At 42.2% G+C, this 27,229-nt stretch overlaps 2 protein-coding genes across 9 annotated transcripts in view; one reads left to right on the forward strand and one right to left on the reverse strand.

The window, feature by feature from the left end:
* Nucleotides 1-926: 926 nt before the first annotated feature.
* The window catches only part of NEXN (nexilin F-actin binding protein), a 44,394-nt gene continuing 18,091 nt past the window's right edge, over nt 927-27,229 (forward strand). For 2 of the 8 annotated variants that reach the window (XM_053247954.1, XM_053247959.1), the window contains exons 1-6: nt 927-1,075; nt 15,315-15,399; nt 15,701-15,892; nt 16,125-16,203; nt 22,067-22,215; nt 25,898-25,942. In XM_053247954.1, the coding sequence (XP_053103929.1) occupies nt 15,373-15,399; nt 15,701-15,892; nt 16,125-16,203; nt 22,067-22,215; nt 25,898-25,942 (492 nt within the window). In that variant the 5' untranslated portion in view covers nt 927-1,075; nt 15,315-15,372. Of the gene's footprint in view, nt 1,076-1,942; nt 2,083-15,314; nt 15,400-15,700; nt 15,893-16,124; nt 16,204-22,066; nt 22,216-25,897; nt 25,943-27,229 lie in introns of those variants that run through there. The other 6 variants (XM_053247957.1, XM_053247960.1, XM_053247955.1 and 3 more) reach the window with 5 other exon arrangements.
* Nucleotides 14,369-14,698, reverse strand: LOC128323855 (gamma-aminobutyric acid receptor-associated protein-like 2). The gene has a single exon (XM_053247717.1). It carries the CDS (start codon nt 14,696-14,698, stop codon nt 14,369-14,371), a length of 330 nt encoding a protein of 109 aa, XP_053103692.1.

Here is a 27,229-nt window from a genome sequence, read left to right on the forward strand (position 1 = left end):
TTTGGGGGGGGGGGGTGTTTTTTAAGCAGCAGGGGGAGGAAGAGGAAATAGCCCTGGGGGCCAGGAAAAAAGGCCTTGCGGGCTGCATCCAGCCCCCGGGCCGCATGTTGTGCAGGCCGGACCTAGAAGAATATTTAATCTTCTTCTATGTTTTGATAATCCAATTGAGTTGAACCAGATTATAATTCTGAACTAAATAAACTTAGTTTTTGTTTGTTTCCTGAAAGGTCCATAATCCTTTGGGAAAGTGAGAAAAAAGGCCCGAGTAATTTGGAAAACACCTATATCGGGCAGCAGCAATATAGGTAGATGCTGAAAGGCATCGTCTCACACTGTGCGGGAGAAGGTAATGGTAAACCCCTCCTGTATTCTACCAAAAGAAACCCACATGGCTCTGTGGTCGCCAGGAGTCGACACTGACTCAACGGCACAACTGTAATTTGGGAGCAGAAGTTACTGGTCCTTTAGAAAAAAAATTACATTTATATTCCACTCTTCCTCCAAGGAGCCTGGTGTACATAGTTAAGTTTCTTCTCACAACAACCCTGTGAGGTAGGTTGGGCTGAGAGAGAAGTAACTGGCTCAGACTCACCCAGCAAGTATCATGGCTGAATGGGGATTTGAATTTGGGTCTCCCCAGTCTTAGTCCAGCACTCTGACCACTACACCACATTGGTCCTAGATGCTCAAGCATTAACTCATCTCAACAGAAGGGTGGTTATGCGTGTAGAAAGCTCATGTTACTGTGGGGTAATGCTATCATATTAATCACTAGCGAAGTAGTGAGAACACACTGGTGCTTTGATGTGTCTTGCCTGGTTTACAGCTGGTGCTGACTAGACTTCCGGCTACCACAATTATCTGATAAGTTACTATTATTAGTTACTTGCTCTCAGTGTGTCCAGAACTATAAAAAAAGCCACCAGAACCTTGGCCACAAAACAGTTCTCCTAGTAGACAAAAGTGAAGTGTGTCAGGTGTTGATCAGTACCCTAAACAGCTTCCATCAACAGGCCCGGAACAATTTATGAGTCTGGAAGGAAAGAGCAGGGGAGCGCTTTTTGAAAATTTAAGGGTAAGTATTTTTTTCAAAAGATGAATAGTAAGGTGGATGTCTTGTAGATCTAGCTGAAGCTGTTGTCTGAAGTTGTTAAATTGGAAATAATGTCTCTCTACATGTGGCCTGTACTTGTGGAGATAATTCTGTGAACTTTAGTGTGCACATACATTGGGTGATGTCTTAGTTTGGTTTTCATTAAATAACAAATTAGGCTTCCCTACAGAAGCTAAGATGGGCTTCCTGTGAACCAACTTGCTTTGATATGACATATAGAGGACATACTCAACCTGGACTTAGAATAAAGCAAAATCCTTTGTCTCCTCCAGTGTTTAATGTCTAAAAAAGAGAGATGCCTGGCTTCAAATCTGTCCGGAAACAGACTTTCTAATCTGAAAGCCTATATCTTTAATCCTTCATCTGAGAGGATATTCAGTGGAATACACTCTGCACTTGCTCAAGAGCACTTTTCCAGGGTTAAGCAAGTTTTGGTACTGAATAGAAACAGATGCCGCAGCTGAGCCATGGCACAAACGCTATCCTTGTCTTTCTCCCCCGCTCCGCTCTCCCGGTCTTTCGCTTGCATGGGGAGTGAGAGCCTTCCTGGATCCAGCATGGTCGAGGAATTCTATAGTCTTTAGCGTCCCTTGATATTTATAGTGTAACGGCGCTTCTAGCCCAAAATAACCTGGCTAGGGCGGAGAGGGGCCCCATGCGGCGCGGCGAGAGCGCTGAGTGGGGAAGGGGGGTGGGTGGGTCGGTGGGCTGGCCGCCTTGTGTGTGTGTCGGGACAGCTGCAGTCGGGCCGGGGCTCGCTTGGAATGCTGGAACGGGCTGCGCACCGGGACTTTTATGGAAACTTGCAGAGCCCGGCGCTGGAGCCGCCGCAGCCAAGGGGCGCGCAGCAGCAGCTGCTGTAGTAGCAGCGGCTGCAATAGCAGTAGCGACGCGCTCCAGCTTTTCTCACGCCCACCAGCCGCTGGGATTAACTGGAGACAAACAGCAGAGCGGACGGGGGCTCTCAGGTACGAAAATCTGTCTTCGGGGCTTGGGAAGGGCGCGTTTTTTTCTGGCAGAAAGGTCGAGCTGAGGCGGATTTTGGCGCGCGATGAGGTGAGGGTGCGCGCAGCGTAAGGGGCAGAGGAGCAATGCTTCCTGAAGGGGAGAGTTCTTGGCTTCAACAAACCAGAGCTAGTCTTAGCTCCTGTTTATTTTTTGCCTGAGCCGGACACCCTTTTGCTTTTCGCTGTTCGACGGTTCTCTGGCTGTATCTTTTCGACCCCCTCAGTTGCGTTGAATTGTATTGCGCGTTAGCTGTTTATATGACAGGATAGAGACGCCTGGGATTCCACCCCACACAGCCACACTTACTTTTCTTGGCCCTGGTGAGACAATTGCTTTACTCTTCCCCCCCACCCCCGCCTTCCCCTGGCAAGTCAACGGGGTCTGCTTAGTGTTTTATCGGAAAGACAGACGCTCACCATTCTCTGCCGTGCTCCCCACTTTGTCACAAGCTTTTGCCAGGCGTTTCTCTGCTTAGTACCCGTCGAAAGAAGAGCAATAAGACCCTTGGAAGAAAGTTCTAGAGAGTTCGGATTGCAGCCTCTAAGAGGCGGGATAGGATAGGGGCGGCCAAATGATTATGCGGCGTAATAACAGCACTGAAGAAACGTTTTTGATGTGACATCTTGAACAGGGTATACATCCAGATGTCCTGTTCACTTTAAAAGAGGTCCCTTTTATTCTGAAGCGGTCCTGCTTGAACTTATTGCAACTGCTCCAGATCTGTAGTACATTACAGAGGGATACCTCCCACTTAGATGACCCAGTGTTTTATATTAGATGCACTTTCCAAGCACGAACCAGGTGGAGGAGTTTAACTAAGTCCTGGAGAGAACAGCTTGGATTATGCAGATTGTCTTTCTGGTCCCCAGAGGTCAGTATAAAGGAAACGTTTTACTCAAAGGTGTAGGGCTGATCAGTGGCTAAGGAGATGACAACTAGGAATAAGATGCTGAGCTAAAATTAGAGCCAAGGTAATGGTGGTGATAATGTCATCAGATGAGTGAGTGGGTGATCTCTAAACTCCGCTCACCGTCACCATGCTCTCCTCATGTGCTTTGCTTATCTGAGAATGGTCACTGTGGTTCACCCTTCCTAAATTCAAAAGGCTTTTTAGTTTTTTAAAAAGTGGATTAACTGTAATTGTTTATTCAGAACTTGCTACCCAAGTTCCTAGTTCTGGGCTACTTGCATCCATTTTAATTGACACGGTACTTTTCTAAGAGAGAAAACTTAACTAATGTAAATGCAGAAAGGTCCATGAACAAGCATTGCTACATCGTTTCATAATCCAAAGTACTACTTTTACTAGGACCAACTAAATATCACAAAGTAGTGAACAAGCTTTTTAATTCTACAGAGCTCCTCTTGAGCATTTCCCCCCTAATGAACCAACATGGCAACCTAGGGTTTTTGTACATAATTGCATTATATACAAATGAAAGACTCAACAATTCTTGTTTGAGGAGATATATGCACTGAGTGAATATGAACATATTTTAGCTATAATATTTTGATTTATAATTAAAATACTTCTTTGAACAAGAGGAAAGGGTTAAACACCCAGCACTGTCACTACTTTCAAATTAGCAGTCTTCTCTCCTTCAGTGACTGTGAAAAAGCATAGCTGAGAGATCAGTAACAGATTTTCCCATGTAACCAGTAGTTTGGCTGTAGGGCTGTACTCCAACGAGTTTTGAAGCTCTGTGAACTCAATGGGTCTTTCGATTTGTCTCAGCACCTTGTGCCACTTGGCAGATTGCTTCTGAAATTGATCAGGTACAAAATTAATGTGAGATATTGCTGTTTAAAGTAAAAACAGGTCTACTATGCTCCATCTTGAGCCCGAGCAACTCCTTGGATCCTGGCCTAGGGGAATCAAGTTTTCTATAACTACTTAAAACTACAAAGTAATGTTCCCACACATCTTACAGAGTGATCCACATTGAACATTTGTCACTCTTGCCTGCTTTTTATTTTTGAATTGAATGCAGCAGAGACTGACACTCAGATGAATGTATTCAGGAGTAGCCCCGTTGAAATTAATGGGACAAGTTAGTAACTTGCCCCATTAATTTCAATGGGATACTTATTTAGTCTGACTATAATGCAACATCAGTGTTTGCAGATGGTTGTGGAAAATTGGGAGGGTAGGGTGTGTTGGTGTATGTGTGATGGTTTCCACAGATGGATGTGGAAAAAGTTGTCTAGTTAACAAGATTAAAGAAGTCGTCTTGGAACAATGTGTTTCTTTCTCTAATTTATGTGCTATAAGGAAAGTTTGCTGTGAAATGGAAATTGGCAGCTATTCTCCAAGACAGTCTCTTAAGGAATATATATTTTTAAAAGAAAAACTCAGAATGTAATGACTGGACCACCAGCACAACCTAAATAAATGCATTTTTTTCTTAGTGGGAATGTAAGGAGGATTATAAGCTATAGTCCCATTAAGCTTTTGAAATGTTTACTGTAAGTCATCATATAGAAAGGGTATACGATCAACAAGCTGCAAACATGGGGAGTTGCTTACATGCATCCAACAAAATGATGAGAAAATAGAGGACTTTGATGCAACTTTGCTCACTTATGGAAGTAAGCTCCACCTCGCACTCCCATCCATTGTATCATGCAAGAGGAATGAGTGCAGTGTAGACAATGCAGTGGATGGCTCAGCAACTCCCCAGGCCTTTTCATCTGGTGCTTTTCTTTATGCCTCTTGTAAGTGGTAAGCGGTGTTTTTGAGGGCATGTCCTGTGATGTGCACTCTGAAAGTACATCTTCTAACATGGCAACATCATTTTACAGCCAATTATTATTATAAGTGGTTGGATCAACTCCCATTTATGACCGGGCAATTATATCTGGTCTTTTGCTCCAAATACTCATTTCTCTCTAGTCTTTTGACTGACAGTCACTACCACCATGCATGGAGAGCTGCCACATGGGTGGTAGTGGAAGTACTGTGGCCTAGGTTGGGAGTGGAACATATTACTTCTGCATTGTATATGAACCCTGATCATTCCATGCAGAACAATTCAAAAGTCTGATTCAGACATTATGCCATACAAGTGTACAGATCTGTACTCGTATATGTGTTTATGTGAATGACAATAATTACATTCATGTTAAAAGTCAACCTGGGTACAGGTCCCCAAATGGTACAAATAGGAAGTGTACTGCTGTACTTCTGTTCAACATAACATGTGAATAACTGTACTTGGGTACTCTGTATACTCGTACGAGTGTTGAACATAATGTGTTAATGGGGCTAAAGTCTTACTGCATGGAATGATCAGGTTTATCCCCCCTGGAGTACTGGAACTAGCATATTTGCAGAGCTACTTGATTGTATCTTCTCTTCTCAAATGCATTCAGGATCTTCCCTTCATTCCTATTAATCTGTGCATTTCTGGCCTTGTCATGGAGACTGATTGTTCTAGCTAAGTAGCAACATTGCTTCTTCGCAGGCAGAACCCAATCATAGTTTAAAGCTGTATTGGAAGGAGAATGCAAATACCACATTAAAAATTACTGCTACCATCGAACACTGGTCCACACCAGTCTCAGATAATTTCTATTTAGTTGTTTCCATCTTAACTCCCTACATTCAATGTGTGCTACCATCTGCAAGCATTTATGCCCTCTAAGGCATGTGCGTGCATGCTCACACATTTTTTAATGTCTGCTCAATAAATTCTAGATCCCACTCAGGTTGAATCAGGAAGGCCCCACTCTGAATGCATGTGCACACACACTGCCTTGATACTGCCACCCAGAACAAAACTCATTCTGCACACAGATGGGGAAAAAAAAGAGAGAACGAACACTGGCTGTGGATTCTAAGCAGCCCCTTCCACTTTAGCCACATTTCAATCCAGATTAAGTATTAAGTAAAAATATTTAAGGTGGAGTGAAGAAACTAGGGTAGGGTTCCTAATTAGAGAAACATTCCTGCATTTTACAAGCTTGCAGTTCAGGTCTTGTTAAAATCTACATATATTACCAGGTGTTCAGGTAGTACCATTTGCCAGAAGTGCTTGTTCTCACTTGTGTTGAAACAGTGATACTTCTGCATTTTCTTTCTCAGGCTGATCTTTTCTGTAATCATCCATTTCTGCTGTTAGTGTACAGCTGAACTACTGTAATATGCTCTGTCTAGGACTTCATCTGAACTGTTTGGCCGCATCTATCCATAGGGTGTTGATATGCCTATACATAGTTAAGCATCTCTTTCTGCCCCTGCCCACCAAAAGTGTCATAAGGACTGACCCACCAAAAAATAAAATAAAAATGAGAACACTAGGAAGGAGGGACATTTATTACCAGTCTGTCAGCCAAAATCATACCTTTGGCAAATGTCAGAGCTCTCCACATCAGCATAACTCTGAGAGAGAGAGAGAGAGAGAGAGAGAGAGAGAGAGAGAGAGAGAGAGAGAGAGAAGCACTGTATTAACATTATTTGGGGAGAGCTATAGCTCTGTGTCAGCATGTATATGCATGGAGAAGGTATTTTTAATGTTATGTTTTGGAAAATTAAACAAGATACATTGTGTTGGCTGCCAGCATCTGAAACAAGTACAGCCCAATCCATGATGGTTATTGACATTAGCATGATATTGTGCATGTATGAGTGTGCATACACCCAAGTGCACTGAACCAGCACCCTCTATACTACAGCACCAGTTGTATCAGTGTAACCTAAATTTTGTTTGTATATTATATTAGCACACTTGTGTCAGTAGGAAAGCTATGTCTGGTGTATTTTCCTAGCTTAGAATCCCAGTGCATGAAACTTATTGAGGCTGTTCTCACGAGCAGCCAAGCCTGGGCTTGGCTGCCTGTGAGAACTGCTGGGATCCACATGGATCGTGGCAGTGCCATGGCGCTAAACCCATGCCAAAGCCCAGCTGTTAGGGTTCCTTAAGCCAGCTCCTGGCATCATGTGTCAGCACGAGCTGCTTGCAGAGCAGATGCGGGTGCCTAGAGCACCCGTCCCCTGAGGGAATCCCCCAGTACACTGCGCTCGGTGTGTGATACACTGTGGGATTCTCAGAGGCTGGGACAATGAGTCCTGGCCTCTGTTTACCCACACTGCTCCCAGCAGTGCTGGTGATGTGGGCGCGCCGCTTGTGTGCCACAGGGGCTTAGAGTGGTCGTCTGGGGGAAGGGAGATTGAACCCTGTCTCCCCCTGCCCACCCAATCATGCATGCACAGGGTTGTGTGAATGGCCCCACCTAGTGGAAGGACAAGAGGCTGGACAATCCAGTACTATAGCAAGTTCTTTGGCTGCCAAGAGAGCTTTTGCTACTGTAAACTGGCTGGAAGAGATTATTGTTGTTATAGTTTTGTGCTCTTCTGCAGTTACTTTTCATCAGTTTCTTGCACTACAAGAATTTTTTTTAGCAGGCAGAAGCTCCAGTATAATTTTGCAACCCATTTCCCATGTAATGTATAGAAAACAAATAATTTGGATGTCATAAAGGATGTCATAATAGGCTAATAATAAATCAGATCATCATTGACTCATAAATCTACAGTGTCCTTTACTAAAAAGGTGTTTCATGCTATTGGATTTCTCATACAATCTTGTACTTGGGTGCATGACTTCATAAACAAACATTTCTGTGAATCAGACTGTAAAAGCAGTAAGCCTGAAGACATGTCCTCATCCTAACTGTTGCGGAAAGGGTAGCTATCATCATGGTTAGGTGCCAGCACACACTACATGCACAGTCTGGTTTAAACTAACCTATTTCTAGATAAAGTACATGCATACATAATCATGTGGCAGAATATATCTGCATGAACTAATCTAAGATAATGGTCCATGAGTTTTCCCAACGTAACATGATAAAAGTCAGTAACACTTTAAAAAGAAAAGTCATTTGCTAACAGTAGATTTCAAAATGTTCTACACCCATTTAACAGCAGTCTGGATAAAGAACTAAGGTTGTATTTGAATGCTGTTGAAAATAATTAAACAGTAGAGATGTGCAAACTGATTTGGGTACAATTTGATTTGTTCTCGAATCTAGCCGATTCGGGTGATTTGGAGACAAAACAAATCACCCCTGTGGTCCTTTGGCTAGATTCGGGTACAAATCGAATCACACCTGATTCGATTCGAGCTTCATATCCCTCCTATTAGTTCCCCCAGATTCCTAGCTTTCATTTTTTTTTAAAAAAAAGCTAAGCTCTAGCCCTTGTAGAAGTGGAGTTATGGAGCTAAATGTGTGGTCACTATTTTTCAGGTATTTGGATTCTTTGGTGTATAATAACTTTCCCTCAATGAATCCCTATTAGGATTCATTACACACTTTCATTTCTTCTATTCATTTTGAATGTCTTTTCAACTGTGCCATCTGTCAACTGCCATGTGCCAACTACACCCCACTCCCACCCGCAAGGCAGTGGGGTACTACTCAGTTTATGTTCTAGGGGTTTTTTCCCAAGTGTTTGGGCTCTTTACACACCAAAGGGTCTAAACACCTCAAAAATTTCTAAAATATAAACTGAGTACCCAGTGGCTTGTGGGTTGTGAGATTAGTTGGAATATGGGATGCCATTAATTCCCCACCCCCACCTTCCAAGCAGTGGTGTCAAAATGAACAGAAGAAATGAAGGTGTGTAATGAAGACACCAAAGAATCTAAACACCTCAAAAATACTTTAAAAATAAACTGAGTACCCCAGTGTGTGTGTGTGTGTGTGTGTGTGTGTGTGTGTGTGTGTGTGGTTGACACATGGCAGTTGACAGTTGGCACAGTCCAATGATAGTCAAAATGAACAGAAGAAATGAAGGCGTATAATGAATCCTAACAGAGATTCATTATGAGTAAAAGTTATTAGACACCAAAGAATCTAAACATTTCAATATTCCTAAAAATTAAAATGAGTACCCTCCTGTCTTGCAGGTGTGTGTGTGTGTGTGTGTGTGTGTGTGGAGGAGTGTAGTTGGCACATGGCAGTTGACAGTTGGCACTATACAGTGACAGAAGGAACAGAAGAAATGACGATGTGCAATGAATCCTCATAGGGATTCATTATGAGGAAAAGTTATTATATACTAAACACCTGAAAAATAATGACTGCACATTTTGTTCCATAACTCCACTTCTACAAGGGCTAGAGCTTGGCTTTTTTTAAAAAGTGAAAGCTGGAGATCCGTGTTAGGGTTAGGATATGACCACTTCAAATCCCCATTGTTTCCTAAGGTGGAAATGTTCAAAATCAGTTAAAAAAGAAAGAAAACTCATTAAAAATCAACCGTCTCACTGCCTTTCAATTTGGGTTGTAGGTGACACCCATGAGGACCTACCCACCACCCAAATTTGGTGCCCCTAGGACCTTGTTAAGTGGTCCAAATCTGAATCGAATCAAAGCAAATACAAATCAAATCTGGGGTGATTTGGAGGGAGTAGATTTGGCTACAAATCAGGGGTGATTTGTTTTGGGCACAAATTGAATCAAAGAAATTGATTTGTGCACATCCTTATTAAATAGTTCATGTGTTACCATTTTTAATTCCTAGTTACATATAAGTTTACAAGTAGGGAATATGGCATTTGTAATGTATTGGATCTAAATAGAAAATAGGAAAAAATATTACTTAAATGTAATAAACATTTCTGCTTTTGGCTTTTTGATGGCTTGCAAAATCTTACCTTAACATATTAATGTTTTAATTAGTAATTAGTGGAGAGATTATCACCCCAATTATCTTATCTTGTTGATAGACAATAAGATCACTACCTCTTTATATTATTGCCAGTGCAATAGACTTGGTTTTCAAAGCCCAAAGTACTGGGGGGGAAACGCACAGATTTGTACATAGGGTTGGGCTCTCATCATGCTCTCCCGGTGGCTATTCGCTCCTAGGTCTCCATCACAGCTTTTAGAAAGAGTGTAAAATCTTGGCTTTTTGCCCAGGCATTTATTTGATTCTCTGCTGCTGCTCTTTGTACTCTGTAATTGCTTTTATGCTTTTGTTTTAAATTTTTAATCAGATTTGTTTAATATTTTTCACTTAATATTTTAATTGTGTCTTTTTTACCATCTTGTTTTTAAATTTTGCTGTAAACCACCTTGGGATTGTTTTAATGAAAGGCGGTATATAAATTTAACAATAAAATAAATAAATAAATAAATTAAATAAATAGCATCAACCAGTTAAGGGAGTGCTTATGCATCTATCACTTCTAGGTGCCTTTTTTCCCTACAGGAAATTTCAAACCCTTGAAGAGAGGCTTTGGTGCCTTTGAGGTTATACATTTAACACAGATACCTAGTTTTAAATCCCAATGGCTATTTTGTTTATGGAAAGGGTTAAACACATTGTCCATCTCTCCACCCACTACTTTTGTACTGTAAATTATCCTTTCCTTAAGTTTTTTGGTGAAGAAAAAACAGTACACACATGTTCTGCTTCACCAAATACAGTCCTAGTGCCTCCCTAGTTGAATTTATGAACTGGGATGCTGTCTTTCAGCCTCAATTTCTCATCTATAGAATAATAATGATTTGCATCAGAAACATATTATAATGGTGAGTATAGTAGAGCTATAGAGAAAGAAAACTTAACAGATTGCCCAAACTATCGCACAATATCCTTAATTTCACATGCTAGCAAAATAATGCTCAGGATCATCCAACGTAGATTAGAGCCCTACGTGGAAAGGGAAATGCCGGATGTTCAAGCTAGTTTCAGAAAAGGCTAAGGAACAAAAGACATAATTGCTGATGCACCCTGGATAATTGAGAAAGCCAAAGAATACCAGAAAGAAGTCAATATGTGCTTTATTGACTACAGAAAAGCCTTCGATTGTGTTGACCATATCAAGTTGTGGAATATCCTTAAGAAAATGGGCATCCCAGAACATCTCATTGTTCTCATGAGAAACGTATACACGGGACAGAAAGCCACAATCCAGATGGAACATGGTGAAAACAGACTGCTTCCAGATCAGCAAAGGAATAAGACAAGCCTGTATACTTTCCCCATCTTTATTCAATTTATATGCTGAACATATACTGAGAGAAGCTGGATTGGAAGAAGATGAACATGGTTTTAAAGTTGGAGGAAGAAACATCAATAACCTGTGCTACACTGATGACACCACTCTGATAGCTGAGAATGTGGATGATCAGCAAGCTCTAATAATGAAAGTCAAGGGGCACAGTGAAAAAAATGGGACTACAACTAAATGTAAAGAAGACTAAACTAATGACAACGGATACAGCAACCAGCCTCAGAATTGACAATGAAGACATTGAAGTGGTGGATAGCTTCTGCCTTAGAATCGACCGTCAACAGTCAAGGATCCAGCAGTCAAGAAATATGCTGCAAACTAGCACTTGGTAGGGTAGCAATGAAGACCTTGGAAAGGATATTTAGATGCCGTGACGTGTCTACACCTACAAAGATTGCAATCATTCAGACCATGGTTTTCCTCGTGACACTCTATGGATGCGAAAGCTGGACTTTGAAGAAGCAAGATAAAATGAGCATTGATGCTTTTGAACTTTGGTGCTGGAGAAGACTTTTGAGGATACCATGGACAGCCAGGAAAACAAACAAATGGATCAAAGAATGAAATCAATCCCAAATTTTCACTCGAGGCACAAATGACCAGGCTCAAACTATCATACGTTGGACACATTATGCAAAGATCTAGCTCCCTTGAGAAGGCTATAATGCTGGGAAAAGTGGAAGGAAATAGAAGAAGAGGATGACCAGCAGCAGGGTAGATGGACTTGATTACAATAGCAATGAATGCAACACCAAGAGACCTTAAAAGCCAAGTTGAAGACAGATAGTAAGATAGTCCTGGAGAGAATCTATCTCCGTGGTTGCTGAGAGTCGGGACCGACTTGATGGCACTTAATCAATCATTCAGTCAAGAAAAGCATTGGTTTGTGGAAAAGCACTGTCCTTTATTTTGGCTCCTTCCCCCCCCCCCATAGAAGATGGACAAATGTGTACTGTATTTAATGTGAACCAGTCTTGTTTGTTACATAGTAAAAATGGTAATGGGTTGGCGGGGGGACACCAGCAAACTTGATAGTCAAAGATCTCCTTGGCAAGTCATTGAGCAAATAATCCTTACCATCAAAACTGGCCTCCATTTAATAGGGTAGTTGAAGAAATCTTTGAATCTCAGGTTGAGATCATTTGACAACAAAATACAGATTCACATGGAAGAACTTTCACAAAGTTGAGACAACATAGACTATAGAAGGAAACCTGCTAGTTTCCTTGCCACTATTTCTATACCTAACACACATGAATGCACAGCTACCACACATGCATAAATATGCACTTCATTATTTTAGCAAGTCACACTAATTATTAGAATTATTTCCGTTGATAGAGAGTTTTAGGCCATTGGCCAAGCCCACTGTAACATGCAATAAAAGGACTCACTGGAAACCATTTTAGATATCTGCCTTCTCAACAGTTTGTGTCTTCTCAAGATGAAGAATTTACCAGGGGATTGATAGAAAGAAGAGGGAAATACAGACCAACTGCCAGGCTCCAGGTGATTCACCAGGTCACAGGCACTGAGGTAGACTCAGGGTAGTGGAGGCAGATGTCCCCCAGAAGCGGAGGCCTGAAAGCTGGTCGGGAACTAGAGTCCAAGTCAGGAAGCTGTAGGAACTGCAGGCTTGGCAAGAGAGCCAAGGGAGTTCTGAAGAGGCTTGGGGAACAAGAGCACAGGGGTTCCAGTTCTGAGCTGGCGTAGGCTCAGGAGACAAGGTCTTGTCTGAGCAGTTGTTGCCAGCAACTGGTCAGAGAAGGGAAGTGACATGAATACTCCAGAAAGGAGCCATGTTTGTATACTCCAAACAAACCCTACTCATGAGGAGTCCAGCTGTTCTTCCTCATGAGAAGAACCATTAGCTTCCAGCCTCCTGGCAGTGAGGCATGCACTTCTGGGGCACTAGATTAGGATCTCATGGGCCTGGATACGAGCCAGACAGAGGTCTCGATGAGCCCAAGGGGTTGCAGCTGACCCCTGGGTTCTGGTTGGACCTGGAGAAGCGGAGGTGGGAGTGGAGCAGCTGGGGTTGGGACAGGTGGGGCCTCAGCATCCCCTTCCTGGGTGGTGATGGAGGGGCCCAGTACATCTGCAGTTGACTTTGGGGAGAGAGCAGGTAAGTCCCAGGATATTTCTGAAAGAGGGTCCTCCACTAGAGCCTGCTCTGAGAGGAGTTCAGGATCTATAGCTGGAGCTATAGCACTCCATTCCTCATCCTCTGATCCTTTATTGGTCTCAGGTTGCACTAGTTCTTGGGGCTTGGTTGAATCCTCAGGGTGTTCCCTAACAGTTCTTCAGCAACTGAGCTGATGTGTGAACATGTGTGGCTGGTTTTAAACCACTACTTCTGAAGCCTGACCCAAAAGACTCATAGAATTTCAGCCTTACTGGGGATATTATTCACAGCTACTTTTAAAATACTTTAAACTTTAGAAGTACTAAGGACTTCAGCCTTTATGTATACTGTACTGAACTCCTCTGTTATGGAATGCAGTTGAAGACTGAAGCAAAAGTAGTGTGGGGAGTCTATGAATCAATTATTTTTAGAAACATTATTGGATTTTTCTTTTACGTATAGCTGCCAAAAGCAGCCAGAAAAAGAGGGACATGTGCAGTGATAACACCTTGCTTCTGAAGCATGGGGGCTCATGCTTGTGGGGGGCGGATTTGCTGATCTGTCCTCTCCCCCTGGAAGCATTCTGTACAGTGTGAAGCTGTGCCCCTAAGGGCCGTGCAGCCTTTGGGGACATAATTTCATGCTGCAGAGGCGTTTCCAAGGGAAAGGAAGGTTCATGAAAATTGCCCCTCCCCACACAAGGAGGAATGTTATTGCTGAACATATGCCTTTTTCTTTTTTTTCTTTTTCTTTTTGCTTGCTTTTGGTTGCATGCATCCATATGCATGCATGCAGCTTTAATTATCTGAGAGGGTTTAATTGGTACTTCCTCTAGAAAACTCATCAAGAGGAACATTTTAGCCAAGATCACCAGCTTGAGACTGTTTAAAACAACTAGAAGCTCCCATTACTACAGACTTGTAATTAATAGTCAAATGAACATTTTAAAATCCCACCAATCTTCACTTTAGTCCCTTGACGTACCTTTCTTCAGTATTGCAACAATGCTATTAGATGTATCCCAGAGGATACATACCAGGGTTATGCCTCATTGCCATGATCACAAAGTGCTATTGCAATGGGAAGAAGCTTCAGTCAGATGGCAAACATGTTCTTGGCTACATACAAGAATCCATCCTCATTCTTCTCCTTCTTGTATAGCTGCCCCGTGGTCAGACTGGACTGTGGGACAGTCTTATCTACAAAGAGGAATATGGGCTTCTCCTGAATCCTTTTCTTGATAATCCACATGAAATAGGCCATAGTGATGTCAGATGGCACCAAGTACTTCCTCTTGTCAACAGTCTGAAAGCCACAGACCTTTTCAGCAATCACTGGGACATGGTTGGGATACTTGGTTTGGACTTTGGTGGACTCCACAAAGCAGTGCTCAGGCACGTGATTCTCCTTGAACATCCACTTCATGATGGCTGACAGGTCCTTGGTAGCTCAGTGGAGCTTTGGTGGCAGGGCCTGAAGCTTCACAATAGCAGCAGCAGCAGCAGCAGCAGCAGCAGCAGCAGCAGCAGCCCCAGTATTTGCACGACTCAGCTTTAATTAGGATATTGGGCAATGTGTGAAGCAGCCCTAGTGGATATTGTGCATGTGAGGTCTTCTAGGAGTTTCTGTAGCTTTGCAACCCTCTTAAATAAACCTTTGCTATTTAATTTAAAGTGGCCTCTGAAACCCTGAAATGCCTTCAGATTTGAGAAGGCATATCTTCTTATACCTTAATTTAGCTGTCAGGTGAGTGATGTGGTTTCAGGTGAGTGCTGAGTCCTGGATGTGTTTTTATTTCCTTTTACAGATCAAATGATGAAATTTCCTCATGAACATAAGCAAGTATGTCTGCCTTAGCACTTAATGGAGACTTACAAATATCCAGTGAATGAATGTAAACTAACTAAGCCATATGATTCTGACATCGCTTGTAGGGCATACAGGCTCCATTCAGGCACATACTCTGTTCCCTAGATTACTGTTGAAAAGTTGACTAATATATATTACTTAAGTGACAGTAAGAACTCTTTTATTGTTAAAGGTAAAACCTGAAAACATACGTTTTGCACATATCTGGTACTGGATTGGAGACAGTAGCAATGAATGACGTTGCTCAGAAGGCTGAGGTATGTATGAGGTTTAAAGGAGTACTGATAATATAGTTCTGGCTTGAAAACACATGACCATGAAATAAATAATGTAAGAAATATTTGTAAAAATTGTAAAAAATATTGTAAAAATATTGAAATTGTAAAAATTTTGAAATATACATAGCATAATGCAGCTTGGGATACAAAAACCTTTGTTCCATTTATATTGTCTGTTTCTATACCTCTTGTATTCTGTCTAACAATCTGCTATGTAATTTAACATTCTCTGCTTCTACCATCTTTTCCTTGTCTTGGTCTTCTCTACATCTTCACAAAGATTCTGCTTTCTTCATCTAAACCTGTCCAAAAGTCCTATGTGCCCAAACTTCGAAAGGGTGATGTAAAGGATAAATTTGAAGCCATGCAGAAAGCAAGGGAAGAAAGAAACCAAAGACGATCTAGAGATGAAAAGCAAAGAAGAAAAGAACAATATGTTAGAGAGAGAGAATTGAACAGGCGAAAGCAGGAGGTCATTTCCTTTGCTTGCAAATACTTGTTTCAGTTACTTTTATTAGCCCTTTAAGCATTTTAAAATGGTTTCGCTGACAAAGTCAGTGTAAATGATGTTTATTCTGCAGTACACAAATACGTGTACAGTATTTTGATATTAATGTAAAGTGTTTTATATTATTGCATAAAATTTATGTAAATTTTGCTTTCAAATTCTTAAAGAACATTAATGTTTCTGTTCCATTATTTAGATGAAAGAACTACTTGCTTCTGATGAAGAAGAAGAAAATACTTCTAAAGTAGAGAAAGCATATGTTCCAAAACTGACAGGTAAAATTAAGAGTTAAAGCAGTAAAAACCTAAGAACATAAGAAGCCAAAGGCTCATCCAGTCCAACATCCTGCTTCACACAGTCGCCAGCCAAGTGCATCTGGGAAGCCTGCAAGCGTTGGGGAGGACAACTGCCCCCTCCCATTGGTATTCCCTAGCACCTGGTTTCAGGGGCATGCTGCCCCAATCTGATGCTAATATACAACTATCCAGGTTAGCAGGCATTGATAGTGCTATCCTCCATGATTTTATCTAATCCCTTTTTAGAACCGTCTAGATCAGTGGCCACCAGCACATCTGGCAGCAGTGAATTCCATAGTTTAATTACATATGGAGTACTTCCTTTTGTCTTTGCTGGGTGATTTGTTGCATCACCCAGCATTTAGCTGCAACAGATGATCTCAGGTTCTACTATAATGAGAGAGGAAGAAAGACCTTTCTCTGTCCACTTAGTTCACACTGTGCATAGGTTTATACACTTCTGGCATTGACACTTCCCCCTTACCCACTTTCTTTCTAAGCTAAAAAGGCCCAGACGCTGTAGTCTTTCTTCATAGGGGAATCACTACAGCTCAGGAGCGTCCGGTGCAGGTGCCGCTGGCGGGGGTGGCAAGAGGCACCTTTAAGCACAAATTAATAAGTGCTTACCTCTGCTCTGGCTGCAGCTGCAAACTATTCCGAGGTACTCCCTGTGGCAGCAGATTGGCTCTGCCATTCACCTGGTCACTGGTGGAGGATTGGTGGAGCTGATCTGCCGCCGCACGGCTTGCTGGGCAGTGCGCTGCTGCACAGAGTAGTTTGCAGCTGCAGCTGGAACAGAGGTAAGCACCTATTAATTTGTGCTTAAAGGTGCCTCTTGCCGCCCCCCTCCCCCGGCGCCACCCGTACAGGCCACTCCTGCTACAGCTCTGTAATAATTTTGGTTGCCCTTTTCTGTGCCTTTTCTAGCTTTATAATATCTTACTTACAATGCAGTGCACAATGTTCCAAGTGCAGTCACCTCATAGATTTTTATAAAGGAATTACTATTTTTTGTAGTTTTATTTTCAGTTCCTTTCCTAATCACCTCTATCATGGAATTAGCCTTTTTTACAGCTGCTGCACACTGTGTCAACATTTTCAGTGAGCTGCCCACCATGACCCCAAAATTCTTTTCTTGGTCGATCACTGCCAGTTCAGAGCCTATCAGTGTAAAGGTGAAGTTGGGAATTTATGTCCCAATTGCATCACTTTACACTTACTTACACAGAACTGCATTTGCCATTTTAAACCTACAGGTAAAACTCGAAAAATTAGAATATCGTGCAAAAGTTCATTAATTTCAGTAATGCAAATTAAAAGGTAAAACTGATATATGAGATAGACGCATTACATGCAAAGCGAGAGAAGTCAAGTCTTACTTTGTTATAATTGTGATGATCATGGCGTACAGCTCATGAGAACCCCAAATCCACAATCCCAGAAAATTAGAATATTGTGAAAAGGTTCAACAGTCTAGGCTCCAGGTGTCCCACTCCAGTCAGCTAATCAATCCATAACACCTGCAAAGGGTTCCTGAGTCTTTAAATGGTCTCTCAGTCTGGTTCATTAGGAATCACAATCATGGGAAAGACTGCTGACTTGACAGTTGTGCAGAAAACCATCATTGACTCCCTCCATAAGGAGGGAAAGCCTCAAAAGGTAATTGCAAAAGAAGTTGGATGTTCCCAAAGTGCTGTATCAAAGCACATTAATAGAAAGTTATGTGGAAGGGGAAAGTGTGGAAGAAAAAGGTGCACAAGCAGCAGGGATGACCACAGCCTGGAGAGGATTGTCAGGAAAAGGCCATTCAAAAGTGTTGGGGACTTTCACAAGGAGTGGACTGAGGCTGGAGTTAGTGCATCAAGAGCCACCACACACAGACGGATCCTGGACATGGGCTTCAGATGTCGTATTCCTCTTGTCAAGCCGCTCCTGAACAACAAACAACGTCAGAAGCGTCTTACCTGGGCTCAAGAAAAAAAGAACTGTTCTGTTGCTCAGTGGTCCAAAGTCCTCTTTTCTGATGAGAGCAACTTTTGCATCTCATTTGGAAACCAAGGACCCAGAGTCTGGAGGAAGCATGGAGAGGCACACAATGCAAGATGCTTGAAGTCCAGTGTGAAGTTTCCACAGTCTGTGTTGATTGGGGGAGCCATGTCAACTGCTGGTGTTGGTCCACTGTGCTTCATTAAGTCCAGGGTCAACGCAGCCGTCTATCAGGAGATTTTGGAGCACTTCATGCTTCCTTCCGCAGACGAGCTGTATGGGGATGCTGACTTCATTTTCCAGCAGGACTTGGCACCTGCCCACACTGCCAAAAGTACCAAAACCTGGTTCAATGACCATGGGATTACTGTGCTTGATTGGCCAGCAAACTCGCCTGACCTGAACCCCATAGAGAATCTATGGGGCATTGCCAAGAGAAGGATGAGAGACATGAGACCAAACAATGCAGAAGAGCTGAAGGCCGCTATTGAAGCATCCTGGTCTTCCATAACACCTCATCAGTGCCACAGGCTGATAGCATCCATGCCACGCCGCATTGAGGCAGTAATTGCTGCAAAAGGGGCCCAAACCAAGTACTGAATACATATGCATGCTTATACTTTTCAGAGGTCCGATATTGTTCTATTTACAATCCTTGTTTTATTGGTTTCATGTAATATTCTAATTTTCTGGGATTGTGGATTTGGGGTTCTCATGAGCTGTATGCCATGATCATCACAATTATAACAAATTAAGGCTTGACTTATCTCGCTTTGCATGTAATGCGTCTGTCTCATATATCAGTTTCACCTTTTAATTTGCATTACTGAAATTAATGGACTTTTGCACGATATTCTAATTTTTTGAATTTCACCTGTATTAGGTAGAAGACCTTTTAAAGCTCTTCACTACCCCCCCCCTTTGTCTTTACCACCCTGAATCATTTTGTGTCATCTGCAAACTTGGCCATTTCGCTGTCCATTCCTCACTTCAGATCATTTATCCACAAGGTCCCAATATAGATCTTTGAGGGACCTCACTTTGCACATCCTTTGGTTGGTTCACCTGATAAATGACCAGCCTGCATGGCTTAGTTTAAGGTTGGCTGGGGCAAGAAGAGAGAGAAGAGGCAGCCATGGCAGAGTGGGGGAGAGAGAGAGGGAGAGGCAAGCAGCTATGACTGGTTCTGTGCCTGTCTGCCTATCTGCCCTGCTCTATGCTCCCTCCAGCCTCAGCCCCACTGGCTGCTCCTGCTTTCCACTGATAAAATTGTCCATTTATTCCTCTTCTCTGCTTTCTGTTTGGCAACCAGTTACTGGTCCATGAGATGACCTATCCTCTTATCCAATGGCTGCTAAAGAGTCTTTAGTGAGGGATTTCATCTAAAGCTTTTTGAAAGTCCAAATATAAAATGAGGCTGTTCTCACGAGCAGCTTCGCCCAGGCTAAACTGCTAATGTGGAACGCTGGGATTTGCATGGATCCCAGTGCTCCCACCCAGCCAAATCCAACTTCTAAGCCCATTCTATAGCCAAGGTTAAGGGTGTGAGCACGTCCTTAACCCAGCTCCCAGGATCATGTGCAAGCTCAGGCTGCTTGCAATCTGAGTGCACACAGAGACAGTTGCCTAGAGCGCCTGTCTCATGGGGGTAACCTCCAATGCACTACGCTTGTCACACAGTGGGACCTGGCCTCCAGAGAGCCACGCTGCTCCAAGCAGCATCGATTGTGCAGGTGCGCAGCAGCACATCCAAAGAGGGGAGACACTGTCATCTAGGTGGAAGGTGTTTTAGCCCCTGCCTTCTCCCCCGCCCACCTGCGGGTCATGTAAATACACTTTCTATCCACTGGGTCACTGCTATCTAATATGCTTGTTGACACTTTCAAGAAAGTCTAGGAAGTTAGTAAGACAAGACTTATCCTTTCAGAAGCCATGTTGGTTCTTCCTCAGCAAGGCTTGCACTTCTAGATGCTTCATAATATTCCCTTTAATAATGCTTTCTATCAACATTCCTGGAACAAATGTTAAACTAACTGGCATGTATTCCCTCTGGATCCCTTTTAAAAAGTTGGGGTTACAATGAATGCTTTCCAGTCCTCAAGTAGAAAGGTTGATTTTAGGGACAAGTTACATATTTTTGTTAAGGGACTAGCAATTTCACATTTGAGTTCTTTAAGTACAATTGGGTGGATACCATCTGGACCTGGTGATTTGTTTATTTTGAATTTGCCAATAAGACCTAGCACTTCATCTCTTATCTCCTCTATTTGCCTCAATTCTTCAGAATTCCTTTCTGAAAAAACAATTTCAGGCACAGGTATCTGCCCTATATCTACTGTAGTGAAAACAGATGCAAAGAATTCATTCAGCTTCTCTGCATCCCCTCCTCCTCCTTTAGCACTCGCTTGGAAATTTGGAAGTTGCAGTTAGTGCAGAATGTTCCAACTCACATCTTAACAGGGATAGGCCAACAGGACATGTTAACTTGGCAATGTGGTGATTCTCTTTATTTAGCAGGGGGAGAGTAACTGCCATATCCACCCCCAGCACAGTATCTCCAGTGACTGTTGCTGGTGTCTGTTTCTTTTTATATTGTGAGCCCTTTGGGGACAGGAATCCATCTTATTTATTTATTATTTCTCTCTGTAAACCACTTTGGAAATTTTTGTTGAAAGCGGTATATAAATATTTGTTGTTGACATATCAATTCTGTTCTACCCTAACTGCACTAGCTGCTTACATACTTCTTATTTCTATACAATCTATTCACTAAAGCTGCGCTGGGCGTTTACAAGAGCTCGCTTGAATGCTCTACTCTCAGCGATGCTAGCAGGGAAATTTGAGAGAAAACCCTATGAGGAGAGACTATGCCCCTGCGGAGCTGCTCCCGAAACATTGATGCATTCACTGTTACATTGTCCACTTTATACTGATGAAAGAGATTTATTTTTATCTCAGTATTTGAAAGATCTCAAAAGCCACTCAGTGGAGACAATTCTTATATGTTTATTAGAAGATAGGGACCCAACAATATCCCTGGCGGTTGCTAAATTCTGTTACACATTGACCAAACTAAGAGAAGCTAGAGCACAGCAATCGGTTACTGTCAAAGGTTCCTGATTTTATGTATTTGATGACATTTTAGACTTTGTTTCCGTTTTTGTTTTCTCTTTTTACTGTGTATATTCTATGTATATTGATGTTTGATCTAAGATCGTAAATAAGCAACAACTACTACTTCAGGTCCAATTCAAAAATTGTAGATGATTACCTTTCAAAGCTTTTTATGGCCTGTGTTTTTCATGGTATTGACACCCACAACAATTTTGTGAAAGAGTCAGTGCCATTTGAGATTTCTACTGTTCCTCCATATTTTGACTCTTACATGGGAGAGCTACAAAGGCATTGAGTCTTGCAGTCTCTGTGGTGGGAATCACACTCTGGAATATGTTTCTGCTGGAGGCATGTCTGGCTACTTCCCCTTTGACATTTCAAGTTTAACTCATAGATATTCAGTAAGGCTTTAATGCTGGGTGATATCTTTATATCGGGACTTTATTTTTATAAGAATGTTTTAGCGTTCTTCACTAGGCTTGTTTTTAACTGTAATTATAATATTTATAATTTTACTAATGGTTGATAATCATTGTTGAAATGATTTTATTGTTCTTGATATTCACCATTACAGGTGCTACTTTTGGTGGCAGATAAGGAATAGAAAAGTAACAAAAATAGAATATTTTCTGTACTATTTCTCTTCCACCAAAAGAGGGTATAATCTAGATCTAGAAGGGAGGCCTTTACTTATGTTCTTAGTTAAAAGATTAAATTGCACCACATACATTTGTATTTGTAGGAACTGTCAAAGGAAAGTTTGCAGAAATGGAAAAACAGAGGCAAGAAGAAGAAAGGAAAAGAATGGAAGAAGAAAGGCAACGAAGAATTGAACAAGACATGATAGAGAAAAGGAAAATTCAGAGAGAACTGGCAAAGAAAGCACAAGAGGTATATTGATAGTAGTCAACAAAATACTGTTCAAAACCAAATGCAAATCACAAACATTAAAGATGAGAGCATTTGTCTAATCAGTCCTAAGGCAATCACTGTAAATGTGAAGCATAATGTTGCTGTTGGAGTGCAGCCATACTCTATAAGTGTTGCATTATTATAATTTAAACTAGGGTCATTTCCACTGTGCCCCCCCACCCCGCCGCCCATTGTCCATTTGAAACTCTTGGTCTGTTTGCCTACCAATTCATAGAGTTGGGTTTCAAATATTCAGCAGTGAAACAGTTAAAGTAATTTTCTGAAGTTTTAAATTGCTGATGATTTAATTTTGCTAATACAATGCTGCAGCAAATTTACATTCATAAATTGCAAACATTCCAGTTGAAAATGAGCAACAGGGAGCAACTTCTGGTCCGACTGTGACCAATCTTCTATGGGAACTAAGCCAAGTTCCTGTCACTAGTAGTTTTTCCAATGACACTGCTGTTATTTGTGTGAGCAACACATCAAAGCCACACTCTTCAAAGTGGTTGCGGGTGTCATCTGTGTGGTGTATTGGTTGGTGCAATGGCTGTGTTTTGTCATTGAATCCTCTGCACTGAGTATTATGGTACATGAGAATTGTTTTAGTAGTTTAGGTCCTGGGATTAGGCCCTGTGCTTTCATTTCCGTACAGAAAGCTAGGAGTGTGTGTGTGTGTGTGAGAGGGAGAGAGGGGGGGGGGAGAGGGGGGGAGAGAGAGAGATTATTCAACTGTTTGTCAGTTCAATGTTAGTCAAATTGTGCTGCCAGTAATGCATAAATGTTTCTCAAGTGTAAAAGTTACAATATGGTACTATTATTATATACTACTATATGTATTATGTATTATTCAGATAAGTTATCACTTCAATAATATGACATAAAGAAAATGGGATATTTTAAAGAGCAAGGATTATTCCTAGTATTTGAATATAGCCAACGAGAGAGAGACATGTGAGAAAAAATGAACAGGTTGCAGCAACAGAATGGCTTTTACAAACAAAGAAGCAAAATGCTTTTCATAGAAATGTAGGAAATGAGGGTTTGGGATGTTATAAAGGAAATGAAATATGAAGCATCTGTACAGGATCTTAATAACTTACTGAAGAATAAGTTTCAGATTTTGCAGCTGTCAATCTGTTGGTTCAAAGGCAATTCCAAGCCTGAGATTTTGTAGTAAGTTTTGTTTGTTTGGATATTTATGACCTCGTTGATGACTGCTGTCTGTGTCTTATACAGTGAGTCATGCTAATTCCTAGACACAATATTAATTATTATTATTAATTTGATTTCTATACCGTCCTTCCAAAAATGGGTCAGGGCGGTTTACACAGAGAAATAATAAATAAATAAGATGGATTCCTGTCCCCAAAGGGCTCACAATCTAAAAAGAAACATAAGATAGACACCAGCAACAGTCACTGGTGGTGCTTTGCTGGGGTGGATAAGGCCAGTTACTCTCTCCCTGCTAAATAAAGAGAAACACCACATTAAAAGGTGCCCCTTTGCCAAGTTAGCATGGGAAGAACATTAGCATTAGAAGTCCCAGTATCTTATAGCCACTCCCACCAGCATTGACTTAGGTTATAGATAGGCCAAAGTACTCAAACTACTTGAGTCATCTGTCTTTTGTATTAATTGAAAGCATCCTATAGCAGACTAATTTGTATATACATACTTTATAAGTATTTCTCTATTCATTTCATCCTTGTGTGGGTTAAACATTGTAGCCATCAAAAAACCTTTTCACTATCTCCAACACAGGCATCTTCAGCAGATTATCACTGCATATTCCTGGTGGTGGTACTGCTTGAGTGCAAATACTGCACATGACTGGGCATGCATAGAATGCTACCATACATCCGCGCCCACCCACCCCCAACCCTGTGGAAGGGCTTTTTGTTTAACTTCATCTCCATGTATGTGTTGTGACATTTAAACTGGCTATGGCTTTTCACTTGAAATGTGCTTTTTGTGAATTTCTTTCTCTTCATGTTTACAGTGCAACAAATGTGTGTCCATTGTAGTAAAGAGCTACATAACTTTGGCCCTCCTACAGATGTTGGATACAAGTCCCATCATACCTGACTGACTATTGGCCACTGTGGCTGCGGAAGATGAGAGTTCTAGTTCAAAAACAGTAGGAGGGCCAAAGTTGTGCAGCTCTGTTGTAGACTGTGAAGAAGCCACCTTAGCCTGAGAGAATAATGAGTGTCATAATGCAAGTAACTAATAATTGGTTAACTGAGCAATCAGCTTTTGCAAGCAGTGATCAGTGTCTTCCATCTATTGGATCCCATTGAATTTACCAGAGGGAAGGAAGCAGAGGGAGCCCACACAGGATGGTTTTGCACACTGGGTTCTGTACTTGGGAGGGATACAAGACACACATCCTGTCTAATGTGAAAAGCACACACATGTGAAATTCAGGAATAGTATTGCAGTTACTAGGAAGCAGGAGCTTGATCCTTTCCATCACCACTTCTGAGTATTTTCAGAGGGATGTGTGCCAAATTATACATGTGTCTTTGTCTCTCACTTGAGAAAGCGTGCACCTAGGTGTCCTGCACATGAAGTCAGATTAAGGCCCTGGTCAGAAATAACTCTGCAGGAAGAAATAACTTACATAATGGTGTAACTGGGATGTAAAGTTGCCATTTGAATGTGGATCTCCCTGCCCATCAGATCCACCTGACCAGATTTAAAAGGGTTGTCTTTTAAAATAAATAAAATCACAGGGTCAAGCAGATCACACATTAAAAAATATATAGTACAAACCATTACTTTCTCCGCAACCTGAGGGTTGCCAAGCCGAATACAGAACTCTGTTGATTTACCAGGGGCTTGTCAAGCTACCTAGGACTGTGGAAACATGTAGGCATGTGCATGGAACTGGCGGGGAGTGCTTCAAAGGTGGGGGGCATACCGTTAAGGGTGGGGGAAGGTGCCCTTACCTCACCCACTGTATTCCCCCCGCTGGCGCTCCATTTAAATGTGTTTGTCGGGGCGGCAGTGTACCTCCCTGCTGTCCCAATGTCGTCTTCGGCCAGAAGTAAAAGGAAGTACCCGGGGCACGTCTGCACACATGTTGCACACGCTGGGTACTTCCTTTTGCTTCCAGCCAAGGATGACACTGGGACAGCAGGGAGGTATGCTACAGCCCCGATGGACACTTTTAAAATGGAGTGCTGGCGGGGGAAACATGGCAGGAAGGGTAAGGGCACCCTCCCTCGCCCTTAAAAGCTATGCCCCCTACCTTCGAACTGACAGAACAGCCAGTCATTCAAACCAGTTTGGAGGCCCATAAAGGGCCTCCAAACCGGTTCTGTGCACATCCCTAGAAACAGGCAGGTTGTCGAACACTTGGCTGGCCACAATATATAGGTCATGGGTTTGTTTGGCTCACGAAGTTGCATATTGTGCAGGCCTGCAGTGTCAAGTAGAAGGGTATCCTAAAGTCTGAGTCTCTTATGGGATTCGGATGTTTCTCTGCAGAGTAATGTCTAATCAGGGCCTTGTAGAGATACATTGTGTGGACACTGTAAGTAGAGTGCACTATATTCGCACATGCTAATGCCACATTTTGATTTATAATTTATGTTTGAAAAGAAGGGAAAGAGTCAAAGTAACACTATTGTGTAAAATTCTTATTTAATAGATTGATGAACAATTAAACAATTCGGGAACTGAATCGGCATCGGAGGTAATCAGTCTTCTTTACAATGCAACATTCACCTATTTTTATACACTGTTATTATTTTAGTACTGGCTGGGTTACAAAGCGCTCTGAATGCTGTACAACATTTCTGGAAATTTCATAGCAGAGCATTTTCAGATTTATCAGTCTTCTTAGCACACACCGTATATGGTAAACATAACTTCATAATTACTATTTTGTTCCCACTTTACCTGCTGACTTTTCTGTAACTGTTTGCCATTTGTTGTCTTGTCCTGTCTTAACCACCAGTGACATGTACATCTGCTTATTAATGTGCCATACTAATTATAACATTGCCATCTGATTCCTAGAAGTAAAATTAGTGTCCATTTCATAGATACATAGGAAGCTACCTTATACCATTGGTCTCTCTAGCTCAGAATTGACTATGACTGACAGCAGCTCTCCAGGGTTCTGGACAACGGTCTTTCCTAGCACTACCTGGAGATGCCAGGGATTGAACCTGGGATCTCTTGCATATAAAGCAGTTGCTCTGCCACTGAGCCTTTGGACCCATCACCATTCTGATTAGTTATCTGCCTGTCTCGGGTAATGTGAAGAACATTCTCAAATGTCATCTATTTGATAGAGGCATGGCACATTGCTTAGAATTTTGCCATTGGATTAGAAGAATGAATGAATGGCTACCACTGTGAATAGCTGGAATGCAGAGCAAGTCTCCCTGTCTTCTGTGCTAAAGTAACTATGTTAACACAGGCCCAGGGGCGTAGCCACCATTGGGCGACCGGGTTCAAAGAATCTGGGCCGCAGCCCCGACACGCCCCCCACGTCAGACGTGGGGAGGGGGCAGGTTTCGTTCCCGAGTGGGGCTGTGCAGCCACATCTGGGAGTTAAATGATGATCGCTGTGTTTGCAGCACGGCCAGGAGAGGCTCTCCCTGCCTTTAAGGCAGGGAAGAGCTGCTCCTGACTGTGCTGCGAATACAGCGCTGGCCTGAATCTAACTCCCGAACAGGGTCGTGCAGCCCCTTTCGGGAGCCAGGCCACGTCCCCCCATGTCTGACGTGGGAGCATGGCCAACCCTGGCATCTGACGGTAGACTAGGGGGCGGAGTGGCGGATGGACATGGGCTGCCACTGGTCTGGCCCCGCTACTGCGTAGGCCACATTATAAATGGCCTGTGAGTTATCTTCTGATAGCACTCTCTGATTCCACTCATTTGGGAAAATACCTATTTAATCCAATTAAGATTTCATCTGACAATTACAGTTGGACAACTTATTCCACATTCATTTGGAGTTTTGTTTTGTTT

This window comes from Hemicordylus capensis, chromosome 4 (assembly GCF_027244095.1).
Source record: "Hemicordylus capensis ecotype Gifberg chromosome 4, rHemCap1.1.pri, whole genome shotgun sequence".
Taxonomy (NCBI): domain Eukaryota; kingdom Metazoa; phylum Chordata; class Lepidosauria; order Squamata; family Cordylidae; genus Hemicordylus; species Hemicordylus capensis.

Bases quoted from the DNA above. Each gene is read 5' to 3' on its own strand.
- LOC128323855 (XM_053247717.1), bottom strand. From the start codon at position 14,698: ATGAAGTGGATGTTCAAGGAGAATCACGTGCCTGAGCACTGCTTTGTG.